At 39.0% G+C, this 23,901-nt stretch overlaps 4 protein-coding genes across 9 annotated transcripts; 2 read left to right on the top strand and 2 right to left on the bottom strand.

Annotated features, from left to right (window-relative positions):
• Positions 1-228: 228 nt before the first annotated feature.
• On the top strand, positions 229-3,812 carry LOC122009365 (la-related protein 1B-like). The gene is made up of 6 exons (XM_042565487.1): positions 229-653; positions 781-1,321; positions 1,427-1,589; positions 1,669-1,759; positions 2,945-3,016; positions 3,155-3,812. The coding sequence occupies exons 1-6, from the start codon at positions 471-473 to the stop codon at positions 3,332-3,334; spliced, it is 1,230 nt and encodes a 409-aa protein (XP_042421421.1). The 5' UTR covers positions 229-470; the 3' UTR covers positions 3,335-3,812.
• Positions 3,813-3,963: 151 nt separating this feature from the next.
• Positions 3,964-7,156, bottom strand: LOC122009366 (WD-40 repeat-containing protein MSI2-like). 3 transcript variants are annotated; one of them, XM_042565491.1, is made up of 6 exons: positions 6,465-7,156; positions 5,942-6,094; positions 5,385-5,509; positions 4,782-4,877; positions 4,538-4,641; positions 4,262-4,447 (listed from the first exon to the last, which is right to left on the bottom strand). In XM_042565491.1, exons 1-5 carry the CDS (start codon positions 7,089-7,091, stop codon positions 4,584-4,586), a joined length of 1,059 nt encoding a protein of 352 aa, XP_042421425.1. In that variant the 5' UTR covers positions 7,092-7,156; the 3' UTR covers positions 4,262-4,447; positions 4,538-4,583. The 3 variants fall into 3 exon arrangements, with proteins under 3 accessions (XP_042421423.1, XP_042421425.1, XP_042421424.1); XM_042565489.1 differs by lacking the exon at positions 4,538-4,641 and having other exon boundaries at positions 3,964-4,374; XM_042565490.1 differs by having other exon boundaries at positions 4,262-4,641.
• Positions 7,157-7,457: 301 nt separating this feature from the next.
• LOC122009364 (probable BOI-related E3 ubiquitin-protein ligase 2) lies at positions 7,458-15,391 on the top strand. 4 transcript variants are annotated; one of them, XM_042565485.1, is made up of 3 exons: positions 7,458-7,648; positions 14,357-14,556; positions 14,692-15,391. In XM_042565485.1, exons 1-3 carry the CDS (start codon positions 7,627-7,629, stop codon positions 15,205-15,207), a joined length of 738 nt encoding a protein of 245 aa, XP_042421419.1. In that variant the 5' UTR covers positions 7,458-7,626; the 3' UTR covers positions 15,208-15,391. The 4 variants fall into 4 exon arrangements, 3 of the variants coding, with proteins under 3 accessions (XP_042421419.1, XP_042421418.1, XP_042421420.1); XM_042565484.1 differs by having other exon boundaries at positions 14,324-14,556; XR_006119542.1 differs by lacking the exon at positions 14,357-14,556.
• A 1,163-nt stretch (positions 15,392-16,554) lies between these two features.
• Positions 16,555-19,075, bottom strand: LOC122009362 (rac-like GTP-binding protein 6). The gene is made up of 7 exons (XM_042565483.1): positions 18,485-19,075; positions 17,885-17,972; positions 17,697-17,806; positions 17,550-17,613; positions 17,275-17,339; positions 17,110-17,175; positions 16,555-17,019 (listed from the first exon to the last, which is right to left on the bottom strand). Exons 1-7 carry the CDS (start codon positions 18,581-18,583, stop codon positions 16,924-16,926), a joined length of 588 nt encoding a protein of 195 aa, XP_042421417.1. The 5' UTR covers positions 18,584-19,075; the 3' UTR covers positions 16,555-16,923.
• Positions 19,076-23,901: the final 4,826 nt, after the last annotated feature.

Here is a 23,901-nt window from a genome sequence, read left to right as displayed (position 1 = left end):
AAAAAATAATAAAGAATAAAGATAATGAAAATTTTAAGATAGCTAAGGTATATAATAAAAAATAATTATTTAAATTTAATAAAATAGATTATTTATTAATATTATAGAGAATTTAAACATTCTGAAAAAAATAAAAGTGTCATAAAAACCAAAATGAAGTCAGGCAAATTCGTAATTAATTAGAAGGTCCAGGGCATTTCTGCTCGCCCTTCTCCTTTTCTTTTAAAAGAGAGAAAAAGAAGATGCTGCTGCTGCTTCTCTTCGTCGTCGCACCTTTTCCTCTATACGACGAATCGCCGGGAAAGGAGACTCCAGTCTCCGCATTGTCGCCTCCCTGCGCCCTCCTCTGCCGCTTTCGCACTGTGCCCCCTTCCAAGTTTCCCCTTCTTCTCTCTTTCTTCGCCGCGATCGCTGTTCGCTCACATCGCCACCGCCGCGAACCCTAACCCTACCGCTACCACGCGCCGGCCATGTCGCGCTCGCCGGATCGCTATTCTCCGTCCGCCTCCGAAGCTGCTTCCTCCTCTCCGCCTGCGCCTCCCCAGGAAGAAGCGTCCGATCGCGCGCTCGGGTCCACAGACGGCGTCAACCGCGGGACGAGCGCCAATGCTGCGCTTTTGGAATCCGCAGTCAGCGCGTCCTCCGCTCCCCTGGTGCGATTCCTTCTTCTGAATTCTTTTCTTGAATATTAATTTTTCTCCATTCCTGATCGCGAAGGAACGGAAAGGAATAGGATCTTTTGTTATGTGTATCTTGATTCTAACTTCCTCGTCTTGCTAGAGGTCCACGATCGATGCTTCCCAGTCAAAGCTATACACTAACCCTAGTTTTAATCGGAATCACGATCCTTTTGTTCGCCAAAAATCTCATCGGAACCCTAATTTTTCAAAAAGATGTACCGATGCTAGCAGCAGTTCGCCGATCAATCATAGTCCAAGGGAAGCTCAGCATCCAACTAGTCCTTTGGATGTACCTCCTGTTGGCCTCATGCATCAGACGCAAAGCAGCAGCACTTACCACAGAGCTGGTCATAGTGGCAGTAGAAGGGGAAACCATGGTGGCGGAGTCGGTGGAACTCCTCCCCACCATTTGCGCCATGGTAACCGGCGTGAACATGACCGTGGAGGCTATGGCTGGATGAGTTCTAGAGGTTTTAACGCTAGAGAACCGCAAACGCCGACACCATTCCTTCAGCAGCGAGGAGACCCCCGGCCATTTATTCAGCCACAACTGCTACAGCAGCCTCCATCCTCACCTACTATGATGCCGTTCTTTGGCATACCACCGCAGTTCCGTCATGTTATGCCTCAAATGGGCTATGGTATGCCTTCCCTGTAGTTGTGATGCGTTTGATGTCGTTTGTTTGCAAAATTTTGCGTGTGTTCATCTTTTTACAAGAATTTCCTCGTGTTCATCTTTTTACAAGAAATTCCTCCTGTTTATTATCTCCCGCCGCCACTGCCTCCGCCATTTGAGAGCATGCCTATCATCACACATCAAGCACCTTCTGTAGTCCCCCCTGCAGGGTTTCCATCGCCAGCAGATTATCAGCGCTTTATGTTGGTGAAGCAAATAGAGTACTATTTCAGGTAATTTATGAGCCTTTGTGGTAGATTAAACTTTTCTTATGCATTTTTATATCTGTTGTTTAAGGGTTTGAATTGGCAGTCCTGAGAATCTTTGCAAGGATCATTTTCTCAGACAAAATATGGATGATCATGGTTGGGTTGCTGTTTCCTTGATTGCTAGCTTCAACAGGGTGAGTTATTTTGACTAAATGTTTTCTTATTTTCTTAATGCTTCTCATTGGCATGATTGTTGCTGAATAGTTTGCAAAGGTGAAGGCTGTGCCAGAATCTGTGTTTAATATTCTTTGTTAGATCTAGAACCGCAAAGCCTAATATTTATAAATCCAAAGAAGAGACTTTTCAATGTTGCCTGCATGATCTTGGAATCTCAATATCCAAAAACCCTATGGTCAAGAATTCTGTATGAGTGCTTGTGTCTTTGAACGTGTGTAAAATTTTGAATATGATAGTGTATGCTCACATTGCCCCTGAAAAGATCAATCACAGATTACTATTTTGTCAAAAAAAAAAGATTTCTTTGGCAATGTTTTGTTCCTAAGCAACATTAGTCTCCATTACGTTCTTTTTTAATGTTTATGGAAGCTGGAAAAGTTTTATTTCGCCCTGTTTGGAGTTGTATTTGATCATCTTTTAGTTTTGAACGGCCTAGGTACTGACATTGTGAGCTGTGACATCATGTTGAAGCATGTATTATTTTTTGGAATAAAATAGTTTATTAGTTAGGTATTGCTTAAAATCCTTTTATTATGTGAGATTAAGTATGAATTTTACACCCCAAGGAGTTTGACAAAGCTTTTGTAAGAGATTAAAATAAACTAAAGTACGAGCAACACGTGTCTACTTGAAATGTGAAGAGATTATTAAATTCTTAAGTTACCATTCTTGTTTACAACAACAATAACAAGGCATTAAGTAATGTGTCGCAGCTGTTAATTTTCTTGTTTAGAAGTCTCAAGTGTTTTTCATTGTTGGTTTGGCATGGTTGTTGCATTCATCAAATGCTTTGGCTAATGCTTACATGCAGATGCTCAATAAAAGTGTGATTTTTGAATTAAAAATTAGTGATTGATTATAGGAGGAACTGCTAATACTGTGATTATCAACAAGCGAAGAACTTTTGAAACACTATGTATTTTGTGGTGATGATAAGAAATTATCCAAATTTTCATTTAGAAAACAAGATTATAATGGATAGTTGAATAACCATTGAATCAACTTTTATCCAAGGTTCTGATACTTCATTAAATTTGAATTGCGGTGATCAGATTGGTCAGATGCTCAAAGCATTTGCCTGGGTTTGTTTATTTATTGGTTGTTCGAGTGAGAATGTGAAAAAGTTCTCTTTTTAACTGCAGGTCAAGCAGTCGACACGTGACATACCGTATATATTGGATGCATTACACGGTTCAACAGTAGTGGAAGTACATGTATGGTTCATCATCTCACTTTTTCATCTCATAGATTGTCTTGACCAATCGAATCTCCTATATCATTCTGCCATCTTGTTCATTCTTGCATATACATGCCATATGCTATTTACAATCTTTGTGAATTATATGTGGCAGGGTGAAAAGCTGAGGCGGCGCGGTGACTGGATGAGATGGATACTGCCACACTCCTTCAATCAATATGACTCAGCTTCTAGTCCTCGATCGCCTCAACCACTACATCCTGATTCTGTCCTATCTCGCTTCCATGCTTTTGGATTGCATGAAGATCCTTCCCGACACAATGGCACTGGGTAGCGCAGCATCATTCGGAATTTTGAACAATCAGATGTAGGAGTTGCCTTAGTGAAGAAGAAAACAAGCTGATCGTTCATCTCAGTGATAAACCGGAGCCATCTCAAGCGGTCAAAATACATGAAGGAAAACCATTTCCCGGATCAGGAAAAGGGTGACGTGGCCATAAATGAGGTATTTTCTTCGACAGCAAATATCCATCAATTGGAAAAGGAAAAAGTAACGAGTACGAAACGATGATAAATTTGCATGGAACTGGCTGGTTATGTGGTTTTGTTTCTGATGGGGTGTATGTTCTTTCTTTCTTCGGTAGGATCACCGTCGTGTGGCCAATAAATTTTGTCACATTATTTGGGAAGAAATTGGGTCACTACTCATGATTGGAGAACTGGATTCTCAATGTTGAATTGGTTGTATTCGACTGATGGATTTAGCACGTTCGTTTTGAACTAGTTCTTTTTGTTGCAAATTTTTTCCTCCATTATTCTGTTAAATCTGTTTTGATCTAGCTCAACCAAATTGTTCATTCTCATAGAACAATTATCTTCTGTATTAAAGCCACATGGCCTGTTTTAGCCAAATGAGACTTCCTCCATTATTCTGTTAAATCTGTTTTGATCTGTTATTCTATCTAGCTCAACCAAATTGTTCATTCTCATAGAACAATTAGCTTCTGTATTAAAGCCACATGGTCTGTTTTAGTCAAATAAGACTAACTCGGACTATAATACCAGCTCACAAAAACTTGAACAGAAAGATTTGCCTCAGACTCACCATGAGGATTTGATATGTTCAAATTTAAACTCATTAGGCATACAATAAGCATGCTCGTCAGTCAACGATGATCATTGCTGCCGTCATCTCGGTATCTCTCAGCCATCTGCCATACCTGAAGAATATTGTCGTCGGCCACACTAGCAATGACCCAAGGCTCCTCGGGGTTCCATGAGAATTCTGAGATCTTTGCAGTGTGACCGGCGTGAACAAAGAACGCCTCTGGCGGCCCAAAGACGGCTTCGTCGGCAGTCTGTTCATCCCCAATCCTATCCACATTTGTCAAAAAACTAAAGTTATCAATTGCGTTGTATTCACTGCAGTCTCAAGTTCTTGCAGTTCCTGCATATTAAGAACCATCAGAGATACATGCACAAAAAAGAGTGAATGTAAGCAATCTAATAGTCCAGTCAACCAGCTCTTTAATTGAACCTTGATTCATCCATCTAATGCCAAGAGGACAGCCTGACAGGGAGAGCTAGGTGGTCTGATCAGGCCGAGGGGTTGCCGCATAGAGCGGTTTGTGCCCAAGAAGTCTGAGGAGTTCGAGCAGGATTTTCTTTTAACATTCCTATGTCAAACTAAGAAATGCATATTTCTATACTATTATTTATCAATTCCATTCCTTAACCAAAAGAATGATTCATGCTTTTGCATTGAAATCTTAAGTAAGTACCGGTTAAGGTCCCAAATTATCAGCCTTTTGTCAGTAGCAGAGGTAGCAAAAATAGTTTCATGACTGGGGCTCCATTCCACTTGAACAACAGATCCTCTGTAAACACAAATACTCATCAAAACAACAAAAACAATAATAAAATTACACAATAATAAAGGATTTATGAAACGATATAAATAAATAAATATAAACTTTACTACCATATTTGAACCTAACTACAAGAACCAGTAGTTTATTACTTCTGGAACTATACTTTCCTGACATAATCATCTTGATAATCAACTAATTTTCTTGACAGAGTACATTTTAGTTTTCTGTGTGTCAAACTAATGTTATTAGAGCTGAATACTGGCACATAGGTTCAACCGGTTAGACTGAGAATCAGTATCTAATCTGATCCAGTTCGAGTAAGAAAATAAATAAATATAAAATAGCTGATTAAACCAGTAAGGCTCCACCAGTTCACTTGTGAAGGAACGAGAAGTCTGGACATCTGAAAACAACTAACATTGCATGTGATAAGTTACACTAAGATCGCATATCGTATTAATTTATCATTAACCAAATGATTCAACAAGGCAATGCAGAAGGCCGTGTACTTACACATGACTCAAACATGTATGTAAACTTGTAGCGAGCTTCCGAAGGTCAAATAGGTTAACTGTACTGTCTTTAGACGCTGTTGCCAAAATCCAGTCATTAAACGGATTAAATGATAGTGAATTGACCTGGGAGAGCAAGACAATACATACCCAACATTAATGAGTGTTGATATGCTTATAAATAAGCCAGAGAAAACATAATTAGGTAGAATACTGAATAAATGCAATGCAAAAAGAGCAGAACAACCAATTGTTACTTGTTTTTACGCCAACTCGAAACAACTCTTAGTGTGGTTTGCCCTTGAGAAAATGTAACAATATACTTGGTTTATCAAGCCTTATATATACGTGCCAAAGTCTAATTGTTGAAACAGAGTATTTCCAGACCAATGCTATCTGCATTTTACAGAGGTCATACGATACGAAATCAGCTGTGCCATAAGATATTGGTCTTCCTATTTATGCATAAGATCGTATAAGAGGCAACTGTACCTTTGTAAAACATTACTACTTGCAGGTGCATATGGAAGAATTCATATTGACAAAAAACTACTTTACCTCATTTTCATGGGCTTTTAATGACTGTTGTGGCTTTCCAGATGCCGATGAGCGAACGTCCCAAATCATCAAAAGATGGTCATTCCCAACGGACCCAAACATGTTTTCATTCTTCAAGTGCCAAGCAACATCCTCAACAGAATCAGTATGGGCCTAGAAGAAAGTACATAGTTTAAAGTCTTCTACCACACATGAATTAGGAATGTGTTTTCAGTTTGCAAGGGGAAAACTAGAATATAATCTACAAGACTAACCAAAATGAGAGGGAAAAAAAACTTGGCAGACCCATGATGCAACATCAGCTTTCTCATTAGGTGTTTGAATCTAGAAAGAACACACACCTAGTTCAATCAGTGGAACCACAAGTCCAAGATTCTTGGAAGGATCACTAGGTCAAATTTGATGGGTTTAACAAGGATTTGCTTCAAGTATGAACTCTGAAATGCTCTTTAGATAAAATTTTCCACATTAAATAGAGTGAAGTATCATACAAGGACGATGTTAAAGATCTACGACCCATTACCTCAAACAGGTATCTTGCATCAAGAATCTTCTCTTCCGGCATCATTCCCACATCCCACAGACAGATCTTGGAATCATACGATCCGCACAAGAGAAAGCCCTCCTTGTGCGGACTCCACGAGATCCCATATCCCTCCTTGGAGAGGCCCCTCAAGACGACGTCCGGACCACTCTCCTCCCCCTCGACCGGCCTCAGTGGCCGCCGCTCGCAGTCGAACACGTGAACCTCCGCGTCTTGGGTCATGGTGGCTACAACCGATGGTCTCTGCGGCATGAATCGGGCGCGATTGACCTTCCCGTGATGAGGGATGGTCTGCGAGATCTCGACCTTGGGGAGCGGCGCGCCGGGATGGGCCTCGGGAGGGAGGGGGAAAAGCACGTCGGCGGTCATGAAGAAGTTAGGAGCGTAGTCGGAGGTGTGACTGCCGAGGAGGAGGCGGTGGGTGGCGCCGACGCGGCTGCTTCCGGAGGAGGAAGACGGCGACGAGCCCGGGAGCCATCGGACTGTGAGGGAGGGCCACCTGAGGGGGTGGGAGATGACGAGGTCGTATAGAATAGGGGTGTTCACCTTCCACGAACGGTAATCCTCACCCGCCTCGCGGCCCTCATCAGCCTCCGTCACCGTCATCTCTTCCCCGCCAAAACCGTGCCGACAGCGGCCGATCGGAGCGAGTCACCGCTGCTTTTATCGCCGGGACCGGATCTCCTCCAACACCTGCGCGGGAATTGTAGACCCCTGCGAACTTGCACCTACACCGTTCGTTTGACAGTTCCTCCCATCTTTACCGTCCATTTCTTAAACCTTCACCGAATGCAGTAGACACCATTTTCCTTTGCAAAAATTAACAAACGTTTAGGAGTTTAAAGATAAATTTTGAAATTTTAGAGACAATTTTTTCAAATAGATAAACTTAAGGGATTAAAGTAGAAAGTTTCCTTGCAGCGAATAAATCGCCGTGCTCGATGTTTCCGCACCAAGAGAGACTCTCCCCCGAATCTATCGCCGGTTAGGCTCGCCGCCGAAGTGAGCAATGCTCTACTGCCATGAGACGGTCGAGGGGCTTCAGATTGATTCCTCGTGCACTGGCCGAACACCTTCGGGTCGGGAGCCAACCTAGCCGACATTGGTGGAGTTTCCGGCCGCGCGACGCCCACGAGGTATCATGGATTTGATCACCTTAGAAGGTAAAAGCTCGCTGCTTGTTTTCCTGACTTTGAGAAGTTTTGTGTCCTAGCTTTCTTCCTACATAGCCAAACTTGTTAGCGCCTTTGTGTTGTTTCACTAGAAAGAGGATTTTCTTTATTGTTGTATTGTTAATTAAGATAGGGTTTTCTACCAGTATATGATTTCCATGTCAAGATTTTTTTTGCCCTTCCTTGGACAATTACTTCATCGAGGGCACCTTTTTTGTTGATGTATTTGATCAAATAACTAGGTATATATGTCTCTGACATAGGATTATATGTTGTGAATGATGGTTGTGGGTTGGATAGATTGCACCAAGAGCAGAGTGTAGGATGGAAATTTGTAGTGAGGCTTCAATGCATTGACTTCATGCAGGAGTGTCTTAGTGACTGCAACTGATGGTTGCTTCTCAACAATTATTGGCAAAACCTGTGTCATTATGCTTGTAAGGATTTTTTTTTTCCTATGGCCCAGATGATATTTATTTTGATTCTTTTGCTTCGTCTTTTTCTCTTGACAGCTTGGTTCTTGCAACTGCTTGAATTTGCATCGTACTTGACTTCAAACTCTGCTACACACTTCGCCGTTTGATTAGAAACCTCATGTTGTCATGTTGAGGGCGAAATTATTCTTTTAAAATCTTAGCTGAGACACTGCAACTTTATATATATATATATATATATATAGGGATTAAAAATTAAGCTTTAGGAAGGGGAAGCCATGATAGAGAGTTCATGATGTGACATGTTGATGATCTCCTGTATTATTGAAGAAGGCAGTCTGGTAGCAATGGAAATGGAAGAGAAACATGTCCCTACCTGAAAATGGTGTTGAAGAGAGACACCTCAAAGGTAGCAAAATATGGAGGTGGTGTTGGATATATGTGAATGGAGAGGAGGTGGAAGAGGTATGAAGTTTCATTGTGAATGGGAGGGACTTTAGTTCCACATTGGGAGTTTCAAAGCATATTGGTTGGTTTATATTGATTCGCATATATTGATGATGTGAACAAATGCATGGAGAGAGGCTCTCTCTCACGTGTGGGTGCGCAGGGGTGCAAATTCAAAGCCCGGATTACACTAAACCATGTTGATTCGTGTGCAAGCGCGACCTGTGCGCGCCGAATGCCGATCGGTCGAGGCAAAATTTGCCCAAGTGGAACCACCAATATTTTGCCACATAAACTTTTTGCTGCTTATTTAAGGGTGTAACGGATGCATTAAATTAAAAATTAATGAAGCCGAGTGAAACGTTGGCGTTTCACAGCCGGCAAATAATGATCATTAAACGATCATTAACGCTGCCCATTGGTATGAGCTCCTATATAATACGGCTGCGTCCATAAGCAAAAGGTTACACACTCAAAAAGTTGAAGCTCACCACCTACGTTCCCCTTCTCTTCTGTCATGCATCTCTTGCTCGCCAGAGTGCCTGTGATAGTAGTCGCGTACCTCTCAGTTCGTTGTAACCATCAGTGCTTGGTGGGAATTACGGTTCACCGTTGTATCTTGGGAAACAGATGACCCAAGGAAACCTCGAAGCAGGAGGTGGGACGAATCTGTTTCAAGGAAACTGTGACCCTCGCAGACCTCGGTCCATCCGCCCACTCGAACTTTGCGTTTGCTCGGACGCTAAATCGGTCGGCCTCTACGTTCGCTCGGCCGCTAACTCGGTCGGCCTCTGCGTTCGCTCGACCGCTAACTCCATCGACTTCTGCGTTTGCTTGGTCGCTAACTCGGTCGGCATTTTCATCCGGTCGGTTGCATGCCCGTCCGGTTGCTCAGTTCGCTGGGCCGCTCGCTCAGTCTGCTCGGCTGCTCACTCTGTCGCTTGGCTCCTCACTCATCCGGCCGCAAACCCGCTCGGACTTTCGGTCCGCTCGGCCATACTCTCGGTCCGCTCGACCATACTCTCAGTCCGCTCGACCATACGCTCATTCGCTCGGTCGCATGCTCGCTCGACCGCTTGCTCACCCAGCCTCTTTTTTACTCAGCTTCTCACCCATCTGGTCGCAGCTTGCTCGGCCTCTACGTTCGTTCGGTCGCACGCCCGTCCGGCCGCAGCTCGCTCGGTCTTTATGTTCGTTCGGTCGCACACCTGTTCGACCGCAATTCGTTCGGTCGCTTGTTCGCTTGCTCGCTCAACCGCTGGGTCACTTGGTCTGCGACACACCCGTCCGACCGCTCGCTCGCCCGGTCGGTCACTCGTCTGCGTTCAACACTTGGCAGAAACCAGATCTTGCTTGCAGCCAGAGATTATCTGCTCAGGTCATCTCGATAGATAAATTGAATTTAACTTGGTGTATTTAAATTTAGCTAATTCTCAAAATCTCTGGCAACAGATTGTTTTGTCCAACAGGTGGCTATGACATGGAAAGGAGACTCTACTATAAGAGTAGTAATGATGGATAGGATCTCTGTGGCTTTAATTCCAGGTTAATATGAACTCCTGCTATATCTAAGGAGTTGGGAAGTGAAGAAATAAGAGGATGATCATTTTGAGGGGATCACCCTCCAATCCAAATGGAATAACATAATTTAATGATTAATTTGCCTGATAGAGAATGAAAACAAAGGGTGATGATTTACTGATTTATAGGCGAATAAGGTTTCTTCTGCTACAGAATATTAAGGGAATAACTCAGTGTAGAAAAAAAATATAAGGTATAACTTGTAAGAGAAATTAGTGCTCTGCTGAATGAGCAAATGAATTGGTCTTGACTCCGATGTTAGGGCCATCTTTACTTTCTAAGAAGAAGCCATTGTTTTCCCATTATTATTTATTTATTTATTTTTGATATTCTGATTTTCAGTTACTTAATGGTAAAATCTTTTGACCTTTTTTTCTTCTCTAACATGATCTTTAGAGAGGAACTTAGAACCTTTATGGTTTGGTCTTCAAGAGAAACTTTTAAATGTAGATATGGTAGGATAGTGTTGTGTGTTTCAGTTGATTTGGCTAAAAATGTATGTAAAGATTATTTTTCTTCCTTCTTGCTTATTGTTGTGTTTATGGTTACTCTAGTTTATGTAACCCTTTTTTTCTTACTTATATTTACCTAGTTTCCATGTCATTTTGTTAGCAAATTATGAGGTCAATATCCCAATCCAATATTCTGCCCATATGGATAGTATAATGATGATTTGGGATGCCAATTCACTAAAAATCTATGCATTATGACTGGACTAGGGTAAGTCTCAACAGTTTTTAGCCAAATCCAAAAATATGCCAAGTTTGTAAGTCCAAAAGTGAGTGTCTCAACTGAATAATCGCTGTTCTAGATGTTTTTCTAAAGGCCAAAACATAAAGCCAACCTAACCTAAAGATTGGGCTTCTAAATATAGTTAAAACTTTGGTATCAAAGAATTGCTCAATTTTTTTTTGTCTAGATTGAAATTCCTTCGAAAAGGGAGTTATTGGCACAACAGTAAAGTTGTTGCCGAGTAACCTTATGGTTACGAGTTCAAGTCACGAAAACAATCTCTTGCAATGCATAGTAAAATTGTGTACAATAAACTCAATGTGGTCAAACCCTTACTCAGGACCCTACATTGGGGGGTCCCTTTTACTAAAATTCCTTTGACATGTAAACCTTGTAAGGAAAGTTGCAAGAGGCTTAAAAACTTGCCAACTTATTGTAAGGGCCTAAGCTTGTGTCGATTGCAATGTAAAAGTAAAGTAGCATTAATTGAGTAAACATTGCAAATGTAAAGGCCTAAAATTCTAAGCCTAAAATTCTAAAGATTATAAATTAGATCATATATGTATCTACATTTGTTAAATACTAAAGTGTTTATTCAAAAGCAAGATTTCATGAAGCATATGGAAGCAATGTACTTCATGGTCAGCCTACTGCATAATGCAATATAATCAATATTAATATATCAAAAAAAATATTTATATTGATATGTAAAGTATTTTCCGCTTGTAAAATAATTGTTTAAGTTAATACTGACAAGTACAAACTACTAAATGGTAGATTACAATTTTAAGTTTAAATTATTTGAATAAATCAAATAATGTTTTTTTTGACCACAATGTAGATGTTATGTGCTCCCCTTTAAAATCTCCCTAGGCAACAACAAGAAGGGCTTTTAAAAATCTTGCTCCCTAGTGTCAATCTACACTCTATCTACCTAATTGCATTTGTTAAACTAGTGGACTACTCAATATTTGTTTATAATACTTTTTTTGTATTAGATAAAAAATTAAATTAAAATTTTTTTATTATTACAAGAAATTATATAAAATTTATAAAAATTATAGTTAATTTTTAAAAATATAAATTAAAAATCAGTTTTTCAACTAATTGAAATAAAATGTATTCTGAAACTCTGCTACATATATGCTGTTATCATTTCCAACTTTGAAGTAAACACTAAAAAAACATATCAATTTACAAAATAATTTTAGGAAAATGAGGATGCTACCATTATGAAGTTTTAAGTGGTGGGCCCTCCATAGGTCTGTATCACCTAGTCAATAAGAAAAAATTAATTCTTGGGTACATAGTTCAATTAATTCAAATAAAGTTTATATATATTTTGAAAAAATAAAATGATTAATCAGGTTGGGTAATGTCGAGCCTAGGATGATCGGCCTGGTCCCACAAAAGTTTCCTATCGGCCACCAAGGTAAATCGGGAAGTGCTCGCAGTGGGCAGTTTAGGAGCCCAACATCCTTTAGTTGCGTGTCCCATTTGGAGGAAAAATTCTTGTAAATTTGCTATAGCTGGGGCCCGAACCAAAATTAAGGTAGGATAAACTTTTTATAGTGACTTGGTCCACCGCTTCGTGGCCCCATACCCCAGAACCCCCGAAAAGATTTTTTGGGAAGCCTCAGTACCACTTGGTTGATAAAAGCGTCCTACCGTCGAAGCGGCGACCTCAACAGGCTCCAAATTGAGGACTTTTATTTGTAAGAGCCTGTGCAGATGGGGACTCGAACCTGGCACCTCAATCAGTCAATGGATAATAACGTCATAATCAGAGAACCCCTAATTTAATTGTTAGTTTATATATATTTTGAGAATGTTGAGAAGATAGAGAAATCTAATAATAGTGAAGGTATTAGTCAATTGCATCACATGAATGTTATAACACGGAGAATAAAAAATGGGGAGAGAAAAAGGGAAAGAAGATTGAGAAGAAATAAGATGGAGTCGGGAGTCGTTAGGATAATTGATATGATTTGATTGAAGAACTAATAAATGTCATAATTAAATAGCACTATAATAGTAATAGTTGTCCTAAATAAAATAGTGTATAAAGTAAACAAAATAGTGTATAAAGTAAACAGTTGGAGAAACTATAACTCATCAATTTAAATAAATTATAAACATATAAATAAAAACCTAAAATATACTTTGGTAGGAAATGCAATAAATAGTTAGTTAATAAATGAAATGAGAGATTTCAAAATGTCACCATCTACAACATGGCTACCAATTAAACACAAAATCAAATGGAGGAATGTAAAGGGTGAAACAACTAAAGAGAACAGCAAAGCTACAGGAAAATTTAATGTAACTTAAATATTATTTATTAATTACATTCTATTGTATAGAATATAGAATGAAGAGTTAATATATCATTACACAGTATAAAAAGGATAGAAATATAATCAATAATTGATTAATTCCCATATTATCTAGAATTACAAATGGAAGCTATCAAATGCACAATAAATTTCATGTTATTGTATAAAAACTTTCTAAATTGTTTTAAAAAATAATTGTTTTGAATGGAAATATCTTACATTCAACCTATAGTTTTTTCATTGAACAAAATAAATGCGTAGCTTTTATGAGAAAACTTTACATTCCACTAGAAGCAAGCAAAGAACAATTGGCGATTTTGATTAGCCATTTACATTGAAGGAAACATGCTTATGTGGCAAAAAAGCGGAAGTCATAATTGCATTGTTTTATGGCTATCAAGTGCATGCTTCCACACTTTCTTTCATAAAGGAGAAGATATTTACTTACAATCTTTTCACATAAATGCCTTTTCTTTTCGGTAACCCTATATAAATTATATTACTAAACATATTAAGTTTTTCGTAATCCCTATCTCTATAACCTATCTCCCATGTAGGAATGAAAATGACTCCGAAATATCTATATAAATATGTATATGCATGGGCATATCGTTCTTTAGTTTCTATTTTTATATTAGAAATCCTTCAATTCTTTGTATATAAGGATTTTATACATGTAATATGGAGATATCCACATCTAGAGAACTCAGCTTTTGGGAAGATCGCTGGTGAAATGTATAGGAAAGCATAAACTAGCTTGGACTGTAGGATTTAGTGAGATGCTTCAGAAGTTTGCTTCTCTTTCTATTTCAGTTTCATAAGTCGTGGAAAGTGAATACCAGTTCTCTACATTAATTACGACAAAGTAGTACTGAAAATTCACATAAACGTTCTAATCGTGTGGTTCCCAATAGTTGTTGCAGCATCCTAGCTTCCGTAGACACGTGTTCAAGTACATGTCACCTTCCTATCTTTCCCTGCTTCCTTAGTCTTGACTCTAGAAGTATCTGAGCTTGCTATATTTAGCCATAACTTCATGGTCTTTATTTATAGCCTTGGCTATCTCCTTGCTTGTTTATTCTCCTCTTGTTGCAAGTTTTTGTTTCCTATATGAGAATTTTTCATGGGGTTTCAAGGTCCTCTTCCATTCCTTCCAACTGATGGTGCAGATGCCCACTTCCAAAGTTTGTGTCAACCTTTTGAACAACAAAGACAACAAGAAGTCTTGTTTACATCCCCTTCTACATCAGCTTTGCTTCCAACTTCATCCTATTCTATCGATCAATCTCTCTTGGTTGATATGACAATTTCCGTAGCATCATTGATGCAGACATATCAAGAAGAAATGAACTGGTATCTCCAATTACAGGTAGATTATTCTTTAGTCAATCATAAAGAGTTTTTATCCAATTATGATCTAATAGCATCAATGTATTTATATACTTCTTTTGGTTGAAGCACATCGTGGTTGATGCTCACTTTTTGAATCTGTTGTGTAAATCAGAATGAGAGGCTAGTGGAGTCACTTTTTGAGCAGAGAAAGCGGCATGTGGATTCTCTTTTGAATAATTTGCAAGCAAAGGTCGCCGAGCTACTTAAGGTGAAAGAAGATAAGCTCTCCATTGCGATCATGAGACACCAAGAATTATGTGAGCGGCTAAAGAAGACTGAGGAGTCAAAAGAGTTATGGGAAAGTATTGCAAGGCAAAATGCGGCCCAGGTTTCATCTCTTCGAAGGGTGCTTGAACAGATACAACAACCTCAGTTCTCCTCTACGAACCCAGACACAGCAGTTGGCATCAATTCCACCTCACCAATGGAAATCAGAAAAGAATTGAAGCCAGCAAAGGATGGGGATGACAAGGTCATTATCCAGTGCAGGTGTTGTGGTGCTCACAATGCATGCCAACTCCTCCTCCCTTGTCGTCATCTTTGTACATGCAAGCAATGTACAGACATCCTAGCTTCATGCCCTGTTTGCAGCTCTAAGATAAGAGGTAACGTGAAGGTCCTGTTTTGATGTTGCATCACTGACGCATGAATAAACGATGCCAAATCTCATGGTTAAAGGTAGTGTCCTTGGTCTTTTGCAGTACGTTTAAGGTTCTTGAGTGTTTCTTCCATACTGAAGTCGTGGTTTCCTGTACTTGGTCATCATCTTTTGGTAACTGAGCATCTAATATAGCATTACTGAAGTTGTTATATCCTTTTTTTTTCATCCTTCAAATCAGTGTTTTTAGAACCGGACGGCCAGGTGAACCGATGGTTCCAACAATTCGTGATTTTTCTCTGGTTGATTTTGTAGGATTACTCAATTAGATGTATCTTGGTTCAATTGACTTCCTGTTCTTGGGTTAACAAATTTACCCAGCCGGTCTAACCTGATTCTGAAAACACTTCTTCAGCCACTCATTTATCTTCAATTCAGAGCTCTCTTGATTTAGCCTATTTCAACCATCCGGTCCGATCCAGTTTCTAAAACACTTATTCAGACAAATAAAAATCTCGAAACGAGCCTGACGGTGGCCTTTTCGATTCAGTAGAAGCAAAAAAAAAAAAAAAAGAATAGTAGTAGTGAGTGTTGTTGTTATATATATGCCATGTTGGATTGAAGTGTAAAGACATTGGACTTTAACCTGAAATCCATAAAAAGTCGAAACAACCAAAACATGTACTACTTTTTGTTTTTTGTTTTGGCTGAGTAGGTGCAATGTGGTTTGACTCACAAAAAGGAAACACAAAAGCTAGTTTGGCTTATTTGGTCATCGACTTGGATGCTTCTGTGTGGTTACATTTCTCTCTATTCTGAGCTGAGTAAAAGACAGGAGTCGTCCCATGAGAAAGCTTTGGTTGCAACAAACTGTCTTCTTGTGACTTTAAGTTGTAAAAGATGGGACTCGAAAGTTCAATTCAAGCTCTTGTTCTGTTCTGATTGACTTGTGCCTGTGCTATCCACCTGTTTGTTTTCAGTTTCCACATCTTTACATGGGAAATGGCCGCGGTCAGTGGTTTGTTTTTAAAATCGGTCCGGTAGATGATTATCTGATAGGATCATCAGGCACTTCGCAAATTTTTTAGACTTTTTGAGTATTGTGAGATTAGTTACTTCAATCTGCTTATTTGCTCACGGATAAGACTTAATGATTCATGTTCAATTTGTTTTTCGAGCTGCAAATTACATGAACATCAGGGGGCTGCTGGATCGGATGTGCCTAACTCGATAAAGGGTAAGACTCCTAAAACAATCCACAAGACATTCAACATCAAAAATGACTTTCATTATCGTATAGAAACCATAGACTAACACACAAACTGAGTTAAGAGCAAAGTTTGATTATGTTTAAGCTTAATAAACCGAGACGTAATCTAAAAAGTTTCGAATCAGATCAATACAATTTATTAGGAGCAGAGTCAACCAAAACAAAACTCACATCACGTGGACACAGAGGCATTGGACAAAAAAAGATTTTGAAACAAGAAGCCAACAAACAAACATCAAGCTTGAATTTGTAAACCTAAACAAACAGTATTTGATAAGATTAGGCATGTCGCTTGTAGAAGATCACTGGTTATCAACCTGCTGAGGACAGAAAGATTCAAACTCAAGAAGTGATATGCTTCATGATCGCGAAAGAAAACCACATCCAATGCTTCCATGAATTGCAGCTGTTAGTTAATATACACCTATTTCCCTAAATCAAGCTAGCGACTATGAGAATGGTGGCTGTGTTCATATTCATAGAATAGAGCACAGACCCTTCCCCTTATTTTTCTTTTGTTTGGGAGGTTGAAGAACCACCTTGATAGCCATATCGAAAACCCCCTTAATATTCTGCATATTATATTTTCAATAAAGTGAAAATTTATAAGAAAGGATGCTATGATCTGAAAATAAGTTTGTAGCATTGAGGATACAACATACTTGTTGGGTCTTAGAACTGCACTCAATATAGGCAGGTGCTTCAATAGTTCTTTTCAGCTCTTCTCCCTTCAAGCAAGTGAGAATTACTGTCAATAAACTAGACAGTGCTTTTGAATGAAATGATGAGTAAATAGTTCATGCTCTAACTCGGTTGCCATTAGCTACCTGAGCATTACTTATTGGTTGAGCACCAGGGTGATCGATGAAAAACTGTTTGTCATCACGAAGATCTGCCAACAAAGCTACACACAATCACGCACGACATTCGGAACCAAAAGGGTCTACATGGATCACTCAAGTAGACATAGATGATTGGCTGAGACAGTTCTTTGGCACAAACTCACCAAAGAAATATTGCAGTTCTCAACAGTAGTTGGAGTTTGAATCTATAAAAGGGCATCCATATGATTCAAACAAAAGGCAAGGAAAGAGATGAGTACCAAGTTTTGTCCCGACGAGAATAACCGGCACACCAGGCGCGTAGTGCTTCAGTTCAGGAATCCACTGAAACATTAAAATGTTGCAATCCAGAACAAAGTGAGGCATCAGCAAGCGAATCAAAAAAGACAAACTTAATGAAATCTTACCTTCTTGGCCACATTCTCGTAGCTAGCTTTACTTATCAAAGAGAAGGCTAGTAGAAAGACATCTGCGCCTCGGTAGCTCAATGGTCGGAGTCTGTTGTAATCCTCTTGACCTGGTTCCTCACACCCATCACATTAGAACAGATAGCTTGGAAACAATAAGGGGGTGGCGGCTAGCAAGAAAGGGTTACCTGCAGTATCCCAGAGGCCCAAATTAACTGTGTTCCCATCAACAATCACATTCGCACTGAAATTGTCGAACACAGTTGGAACGTAATCCTGTGTATTGAAACGAAATAAGCTAATGACAAGGCTAGGAATATAGAAGAATAATAACAACAACAATTTCATAAGACATTATAAAGCCAAGAAAATATTGGTGTATGCATACAAGAAGAAAGTGAAGAAAATTGCAAGAAAGAAAAGATAATTTATTGCAAAACTAATTAAGCATACAAATAGTAAAGAACCAGGCGAGGAAAGCTTAAAGATTCATGATCTTTCCTAATTCCATATCTTTCCAAAGATCCTAAAGGTAATTGATCTTTCCTCATTCCATGATCAAACCATAAAGAACCTGGTGATGAAAGCTTAAAGGTTTAAGGTCTTTCCTAGTTCTAAGCCTTAACAAAGATCAAACGGCACCACAATGGACTACGGGAGGAAACCCTAGAGATTATTGATCTATCCTCATTCCATGTCTTCCCAGAGAACAAGCCATGATGAACCAGGGAAGGAAATCATACAAACATAAAAAATGCATCAAGAATAAGGATTAGCTGCAGACTGACCGTGGGAAATGTGTTGCTGGTGTAGGATATGAGCATGCAGGTCTTGCCGACGGCGCCGTCGCCCACGGTGACGCACTTGATGAACCTCGATGCACTCATCTCCTCCTCACAACCCTAAAAGACTGTCCTTTTTTTTTTCGCTTCCGCAGCTATTCGAAGCCCAATCCCGCGCGGCCACAGCAAGCGCAAATGCACCTGAAAGACGAAAGCGACTATCCGAAGCCCAATCCCACGAACCTCAACAAGCGGGGCAGACGCAAGAATCTCTTCGAAGCCTAATTCCACGTCGCCTCAACAAGCGCAGCACACCCGGAAGATGCCAGATGCTTCTCGAAGCTCACTCCCACGTAACCTCAACAAGCGTGGCACGCCTGTTAGACGCAAGAGGAAGTCCCGCGTTCGTAAGCAGAGGCCAGAGAGGGAAAGCAGGGAGAAGCCACAAGCAGGCGAAGGATTTAGGAGAGGAGGTCTGCAATGCGATGCCTATTGGGGATCGAGCTAGAGGAATTTATAGAGGGAGAGAGTGAGAGAAGCGAGGGCGCAGCATAGACTACGGAGGAGGAGGAAGAAGAAGTGGCGGAGCAGAGAAATCGATGCGGTAGAAGCGGCCGCATAGAATGAATTTATGCTCCACCAATTATTCTCTGAGAAAATTTCATTTTACCCCATGTATTTACAGTAATGACGTTAAGTTAACTAAAATTTAATTTAAAATTAGAATTGTCTTTGATGGGTTGAATAAGGCGACTGAGCCCCTTTTTTTTTTTTTTTTTTCGTCTCGTTGATTGAACTTTCGAATGTTGGCTCACAAATGATTGAATTAAAATTTCAATCCAGTTGAGGAGTTACTCTATAAGAATTCTTTTGGTAGTTCTTAAATTTGATATAATGATATTGATTTCGCAGGCTTCTATAAGTTCGTTTTGTTAGAGTGTATATTGAAAGTCTAAACTTTTATAGACATTTATTTTAAATAAAGAATCACATTTAGTTAAATTATCTACATTTATTTGTAGTTGTTCAATTAATTCATATTGTAGATAACATAGTATGTGGTGTCACATACAGAAGATAATGTTATCAGTACCTTATAAATTATAAACAGTAGCTTACGACCAAAATGGAAAGGAACAAACCATTTGAAGGTCGTAGTGTAATTAGATATTGGTTTATCTTAACTATATAATTACACTAGTACACTTAGAGTGTATTGAGTAGGACCATTAGAGGTCGTTTCTTTTATACTAACTTTATAAAAGAACAAAGACCTCAGTTATTATGGAAGTATGTGCTCTTAATCATAATATAATAACAAACACATATATTTGATGTTTATTTCTTTAATTTATCAACGGGTGAGATTTAGTTTGATAAATCAATAAGCCCGATAAGTTGGGAAATGATATCACTTATAGTGTGTATTGTTGATTATAAAAGGAAATTGTATCCTAGAAAGTTAGGTTGAGAATGTCCCCAAGAGGAGCTCATAAGAATTGTCATGTTAAACCCTGCAAGTGGACATAGTCCGACATGATGATAAGGTCGAGTGGTACTACTCTTGGACTAAGATATTAATTAAGTGAGTTGTCAGTAACTCATTTAATTAGTGGATATTCATTATCTTAAACACAGGGAGACTAACATACTCATAATAAGAAGGAGCCCAAAAATATAATTGGGGATTGGTGCGGTAGTTCAATAATAGTTCTCTAGTGGAATGAATTATTATTGATAAAATTAAGTTGAGTGTTCAGGGAGAACACGGGATGCTTAATTTTATCGGGAGACCAAAACCAATTCCTCCTCTCGGTCCCTATCGTAGCCTCTTAGTTATAGAGTACTATACCCACCTATACCCACCTTCATACCCATGTTATAGGGGTCGCCCAAGCTAGCTTGAGGACCAAGCTAGGGTCGGCCAAGCCTTGGTCCATGGGTGGCCGGCCCTAGCTTGAACCCAAGCTTAGGTGGCCGACCCTAATAAAATAGAAAAGAATTTTAATTTTAAAATTTTCTTATGTGGAAGATATAATTTAAAAGAGAGATTAAAAAAATTAAAATATCTCTTTTATAAGTTTCTACAAAAGATTAAGAAAAGAGATTAAATCTCTTTTCTTATTTGTAGATTAAAAGGATATTTTATTTTTTTTTCTTTGTAAATTATCCATATGTTAAAAAAATAAAATTATAAAAATTTCTTTTTATCAACCATGAAAGGATTTTAAAAAGAAATTTTATTTTTTAAAATTTTCGGAAACAAATAAGGAATTTTAATTGGTTGATTGAAAATTGTCTTATTTGCTCTTCCATGATGTGGTCGGCCATGACATGGGCTATTAGGGAATTTTATTTAATTCTTCCTAATTAATTTATATCAAGGAAAGTTAAGGAAATTTTATTGTAACTAAATTTCCTTATTTGCCAAAGCTAAGGATTATAAAAGAGGGGGTTTGGGTGCCTTCAAGAGACACAACTTCTATTCTATTTTCTCCCTCTTTTCTTCCATGGTGTGGTTGGCCTCTCCCTTTTCTCTTCTCTCCATCTTTGTGGCCGAACCTCCTCTTCCTCTTGGAGATCAAGTGGTGGCCGGATCCTAGCTTGGAGAAGAAGAAGAGGAAGCTTGCATCCCTTGGAGCTTGGTTGGTGGAATAAGTTCTTCATCCTTTGGAGGTTTTGTGCTTGGCCGAAACTTGAAGGAAGGAGAAGAAGGTGCTAGGTGATTCTCGTCTCGGAAGATCGTTGCCCACACAACGTCCGAGATTAGAAGACGAATATGGTAGAAGATCAAGAGGTCATTATTCACAAAGAAATGTATAACTAATAATTGTTTTCCGCATCATGTTAGTTTGTTTCTTTGTAAAAATACCAAATACAAGATGCATGCGATTCTAGTTTTTCGAATTAGTTTTCGAAGTTGTATTCTTTTGTTTTTTTCTTTTCCTTGTGATTTGATTGTTCTTAGCGGTTAACCTAGGGTTACTATGGGAAGATTAAATATTTAATTTCCTTAAAAGACTTTGTCTAGTCGGTGGTGGTTGCTCCCATATCCAAGAAGGTCAAGTGCCTCGCCATGCAGTATTGGAAGCTGATTTTGGAAATAGATATTTAATTGTCTTCGTGACCTAGGTGATTTGGATCGAACGTGTTAAGTTCCGCAGGAGATCCAAGTCTAAACCTAAAAGAACAAATAAATTAAACTTAGGATCAAACGTGTTAAGTTCCGCAGGCGATCCAAGTTTAATTTAAAAGAACACATGGTAGCTAGGAAAAAGTTCAGACCTTTGTACAAAATTTTTGTACAGTGGAACCGTTAGGTTTTCCGAGTAGCAACCAACAATTGGTATCAGAGCTAGGGTTTTGCCTTTGTGTATTTGGTATTAGTTTAATTATGCACATGTCATACATAATTTAGGCAGGATAATAGTAGGATGTGCTAACTTTTTGGATGTAGGATCCAACTATTATGGCTTATAGTTATTGTGTGTGTGATTGGACCCTTTGACATGTCAAGGCCATTTTATTGTGTGTGCATGATTGTATTATAAAATACAGCAGGAGCTGTATTTAGTTTTATTAGGATTTTATTTTTGATCTAGATACATGTACATTCCTTCGAGGAATATAGGATCGAAAAATATAAAATTCTATTTATGTCGCGAATCGAATCTTGCAAGGCGTGGAACCTTTTGAGGACCAGAGGCGCAGCGGAACAAGGAGCAAGATGGATGCGACAACTAGATCCAGTGGCGGTGGCAAAAAATGGCAGTAGCTAGGGATGACAACACACGGAGGACAACAATAGATAAAAGCCATAATAGTTGAAAATTAATTTTTCTATTTATTGCTTTTATGTCGTGCTGTGTGTGCTTGTTAGTATGCATGTTAAGTAGGCTAGCATAGTCAAAATTCCTCATTTTAAATAACTAAGTGGGAGAGGGATTTTAAATAAATTCCACGGTCTCCATTACTGGTTTGTAAGAGATGCAAATAAACTTGCGCGTTGGCTCTGAGTGTCTTCCTCCATATCGGATGAGTTTGTTTGTGGATCACTATATCAAACTTTCATTTTGGATGACTATAGGAAATTAATAAAGAGCGTGTGATCTTCCCCATCGGAAGGGGCACAATCTTATTAATGGACTTAGTGTCAAGTAATGGTATACACTTAGGCACGTCTAATAGTATCCTCCCCATCGGAGTCACTACTATTATTCGTGTGACCAAAGGAAACCAACTATTAATTTTATTAGTCAAAAAGTTAGGTTGACAAGATAATAAAATTAATGAGTTACACCCTCCTTTTACAAATGTTGAATTTGTATACGTCCACACTATCGTGGCATACAAAATTCACGGTGTTTTGAGGTGTTGGTTAATTTAAAATAGTATTGTTTGAGGAATCAATATTATTCTAAATTTAGAGTTCTGACCAAAAGTTATTTGTGATTCTTAGGATGACTTTCAACCCACTGGCCATCATACTAAAAGAGAACAGACTTACTGGTCCTAACTACATAGATTGGAAAAGGAACCTGGACATTGTTCTTACTGCTGAAAGCTATGAGTTTGTACTGACTGAGTTTTGTCCTAATGCACCCAATGGTGAATATACCCAAGAGGAGATTGAGTATCATAAGAAATGGGTAAAAGCAGATGAGATGGCGCGGTGTTACATTTTGACTTCAATGTCAAATGTATTGCAACATCAGCATCAAGATTTACCAACAGCTTATGATATTATGAACAATCTCAAGGAACTCTTTGGTCACCAGGATCGGGCCTCTAGGCAAGAAGCCATGAGAAAGATAATGACGACCACCATGCAAGAGGGTACTCTTGTGAGGGATCATATCCTAAAGATGATGGCTTATCTAAATGAAATACAAATCCTTGGAGGAGAAATTGATGGGGAAACCCAGATCGATATGATCCTCCAAACGCTACCTAGAAGTTTTGAGCAATTCCGCCTGAATTATAATATGAATACAAGGGTATATTCATTGGCAGAACTACTGATAGAACTTCAGGCAGTAGAAGGTTTGTTTCGTCACAATTCTCAGATTCACTATACTGAAAATGGTTCTACTTCTAAACCGAAAGGAAAGAAGAAGAAGAAACAAGTTAGCTCAGCAAAGAAGGTGAATAAATCTCAAAGTACAGGACCTAAAGCTAGAGTGAAGAAGCCGAAGGGCAAGTGCTTCATCTGCAAGCAGTCAGGGCATCGGATGGCGAAGTATCCTCGTAGGAATCAAAACAACAAAGGTATATCTCATGCTCTAGTTGTTGAAACATGTTTAGCGATGTTATCTACCAGCACCTGGTGTGTAGATACGGGAGCCACTGATCATGTCTGTAATTCTTTGCAGGGGTTCCAGGAAACCCGGCGACTATATGAAGGAGAAATAACCGTCTACATG

Source organism: Zingiber officinale, chromosome 8A, assembly GCF_018446385.1.
Source record: "Zingiber officinale cultivar Zhangliang chromosome 8A, Zo_v1.1, whole genome shotgun sequence".
Lineage (NCBI taxonomy): Eukaryota > Viridiplantae > Streptophyta > Magnoliopsida > Zingiberales > Zingiberaceae > Zingiber > Zingiber officinale.
The sequence above is the reverse complement of the archived record's forward strand: the minus strand, read 5'-3'. Positions and strand labels throughout refer to the sequence as shown.

Excerpts from the sequence above, each read along its gene's own strand:
- LOC122009365 (XM_042565487.1), top strand. The coding sequence starts at position 471 with ATGTCGCGCTCGCCGGATCGCTATTCTCCGTCCGCCTCCGAAGCTGCT. Across the intron at positions 1,322-1,426 it reads TATGCCTCAAATGGGCTATG|AAATTCCTCCTGTTTATTAT; the intron begins GTATGCCTTCCC and ends TCTTTTTACAAG. Across the intron at positions 1,760-2,944 it reads TGATTGCTAGCTTCAACAGG|GTCAAGCAGTCGACACGTGA; the intron begins GTGAGTTATTTT and ends TTTTAACTGCAG.
- LOC122009366 (XM_042565489.1), bottom strand. The coding sequence starts at position 7,091 with ATGACGGTGACGGAGGCTGATGAGGGCCGCGAGGCGGGTGAGGATTAC. Across the intron at positions 6,095-6,464 it reads ATGCAAGATACCTGTTTGAG|GCCCATACTGATTCTGTTGA; the intron begins GTAATGGGTCGT and ends ACTTTCTTCTAG. Across the intron at positions 4,375-4,781 it reads ATAATTTGGGACCTTAACCG|GATTGGGGATGAACAGACTG; the intron begins GTACTTACTTAA and ends AAATGTGGATAG.
- LOC122009364 (XM_042565484.1), top strand. The coding sequence starts at position 7,627 with ATGGATTTGATCACCTTAGAAG. Across the intron at positions 7,649-14,323 it reads GGATTTGATCACCTTAGAAG|GTCCTCTTCCATTCCTTCCA; the intron begins GTAAAAGCTCGC and ends TGGGGTTTCAAG. Across the intron at positions 14,557-14,691 it reads ACTGGTATCTCCAATTACAG|AATGAGAGGCTAGTGGAGTC; the intron begins GTAGATTATTCT and ends TGTGTAAATCAG.
- LOC122009362 (XM_042565483.1), bottom strand. The coding sequence starts at position 18,583 with ATGAGTGCATCGAGGTTCATCAAGTGCGTCACCGTGGGCGACGGCGCC. Across the intron at positions 17,973-18,484 it reads CCAGCAACACATTTCCCACG|GATTACGTTCCAACTGTGTT; the intron begins GTCAGTCTGCAG and ends TTCAATACACAG. Across the intron at positions 17,020-17,109 it reads GCAGTTCTAAGACCCAACAA|AATATTAAGGGGGTTTTCGA; the intron begins GTATGTTGTATC and ends TATAATATGCAG.